The sequence below is a fragment of the Apis dorsata genome, unplaced genomic scaffold, assembly GCF_000469605.1.
Source record: "Apis dorsata unplaced genomic scaffold, Apis dorsata 1.3 scaffold_147, whole genome shotgun sequence".
Classification (NCBI taxonomy): Eukaryota; Metazoa; Arthropoda; class Insecta; order Hymenoptera; family Apidae; genus Apis; species Apis dorsata.
The window spans coordinates 217,551-220,113 of record NW_006263438.1 but is presented as its reverse complement, the minus strand read 5'-3'; the positions used below and the strand labels follow the sequence as shown (position 1 = coordinate 220,113).

The following is a 2,563-nucleotide window of genomic DNA, read 5'->3' as shown; positions in this document are numbered from 1 at the left end:
CTCTCTCTCTCTCTCTCTCTCTCTCTCTCTCTCTCTCTCTCTCTCTCTGAGTGATTCACGAGTTTTAAGAAAATGTTCTATCATTTTGAGATCCTTTTATTTTTTCTTGAAATTTTTAAGAATGCGAATCGTTTTGTCTCTGTGGAGTAGAAAGAGGGAAATTTGATGTAATTTGAATTAAATGTTTGTATATATATATATATATATATATTTTTCGACGATGGAAGCGATTGGATGAATTTTCTAGAAAAAATTTGAAAACGTTAAACGACAACTTACTTTTTCGACCGTTTCAATTCCGATTGCAGGGAAAAATTGACTATCCAAATTGAAAGGTAACGAGCTTTATCGCTTTTCCGTTTTAAAACTTGTGATCGTAGAATAAAAAAAAATGTCGAAATAAAAATTGCTTCTCGTTTCCAATATATACTTTGTTTCCAACAATTGCATTCTCTGTAATTCTTTACTTCCTCTTCGAAAATTAAATATTGGGAAAAACAAAATTGTGATGATATATTTACACGTGTCATACGTCGAAAATATAAATCGAACGAAAATATTCTTTCCTCTGTAGAGAAAAAATAATTTTCCTTCGTTCAATTGAAATTCTTCTGAAATTCCTCTGAAATTAAATATTCGAAAAGGATCGTCGTGTTAAAAATATAAAATCAAAAGACATTTTCAAAAAAAAATGTCCTTAAAATTAAAATACTTAAAAATTAAAATATTTAAAATCTTCCTTCCTCCTCTTTCGTTATTCCATATTGTTTCCTTCCTTTCAATAACTCTCCTCAAAATAATTCTTTCTTCTTCCCCCTCTCCAAAATCGAAAGTTCCAAAGAAACAATCCCCCTCCCCTTGGAAAATTCCTCTCGAAAGACATAAAACAGGGCACAACAGGTTTTCACATAACTGGTCACATCGAAGAAAACTAGACGAAAAATTTCGATCGATTCGTTCGAAATTTCTATGATGCAACGATAGGAATCTATAACGAGAAAGAGAAAGAGAGAGAGAGATATGGAGAAGCGCGATAGACGGATAGATGGCGCGTGACGCGACTAATTGAAAGAACGGCGAGAGGGCGCGATTGATCGATAATCAACTTTGCAGTGGTGTTACGGAATGAAATGCCTGCTGGTCGGAGAAAAGCCTGGTGTCGTGGACGGTGGTTGGAGCAATTGGTCACCTTGGAGTCGATGCTCCCGAACCTGCGGTTCCGGCGTCACACTTTCGGTCAGAAGATGCGTCAATCCTGTCCCATCGAATGGCGGCGCTTTCTGCAGAGGCGACAGGAAACGTCACAAAATATGCGCCACAGAGGTTAGTAGCGCTCCCCTCCCCACGAATCTTGCAAAGAATCTTGCCAGAAATTGAATTAGGCAGGAAAGTGTTCGATATTTCGTGTCGTGGGAAAATGAGACAAAAGACGAAAGTTTGGTTATGGACGGATATCGAGCAGTGATCGATTTTTGAATCGACAGGCGGATGGAGAGATGAAAGTGAATAATTGTGATTACGATTGCGCGACGGAAAATAGGCAAAATTGGTGGCGTCGAATCGTGAGTGATCGAGTCGATATCGTGCGAAATAATATGAAATTCGAAGAATGGATGATTGAAAGGAATAATAAACGTGGTAATTTTGGGCGGACGAATAATTTACGAGCGATTTGACGATAATTTTATTCGGGCAACAAAGTTTCGTGGAGAATATTGAGTGATAAATTTTTCAGAAATCTTTCGTCCATCTTTTTGTTTTAAATCCTTTGTATAATCATTCGCAAGTGTTTGCAATGAAAGGGAGGAAATCACGATACTTTCTCATCGAATAAATTTAATTAAACGATCTGGGATAGAAAAAGATTGGTGCACGCCAAACAAACGCTTATTATTCGCGTAAACTTTCGCTGCAGATGTTCGCCTCATTTATTCAATTTGACGTGGTGAACCGGCGAGGAGGATAAATCTCTATTACGCTTTCGTTGATCTCACGGCGAATTAACAGTCTAGGAAGCTAGTTTAGAACCATGACGTTGATAAGAGAGAAGAAGCCAAGACAGCAGACTCTTCCTTCCCTCTCTGTCGATTATGTATAATGCTCTGTAATAATCGTGTTTTCAAACATTTCCATCGTTGAAATCTTCCGCGATTAAAATGTAATCGAAAAAAAAAAAAAAATTCGAATTTCTCACGATATATATATTTCGCAAAATGGGACAAAGTAAAAAGTTTTCTATTCAATTGGCCATGAAATTTTCAATCAAAGGTGATTACTTTTCAAGTTTTGCGGAGAGATTGGAAATTGGGTTATCCTGCACGAGCGTACTCGTTAAAAGTTTTCTTGGATTTGCAGCCGTGCGACGTGGACGCCCCCTCGTTCCGCGATGTCCAGTGCAGCGGGTACAACAACTGGGTCTTCCCAGAAGACGGGAAACTTCACCAATGGTCCGAGTACAAGCTGCCCGAGGGTAACTGGCTGGTCAACTATTCGTCTTATTTAGCTATAAAAAGTGGAAAATGGGAACCTGTCATAAATTTAGAGATAAGTAAATTGGACGGAG

The 2,563-nt window shown here is 38.1% G+C and overlaps 1 protein-coding gene across 1 annotated transcript in view; it reads left to right on the top strand.

Annotated features, from left to right (window-relative positions):
• The window catches only part of LOC102679824 (A disintegrin and metalloproteinase with thrombospondin motifs 7-like), a gene marked incomplete at its 5' end in the record, with an annotated part of 20,135 nt that overhangs the window by 10,052 nt on the left and 7,520 nt on the right, over positions 1-2,563 (top strand). Inside the window, 2 exons of the mRNA XM_031509389.1 lie at positions 1,114-1,323; positions 2,356-2,470. Coding sequence (XP_031365249.1) covers positions 1,114-1,323; positions 2,356-2,470 — 325 coding nt within the window. The remainder of the gene's footprint in view (positions 1-1,113; positions 1,324-2,355; positions 2,471-2,563) is intronic.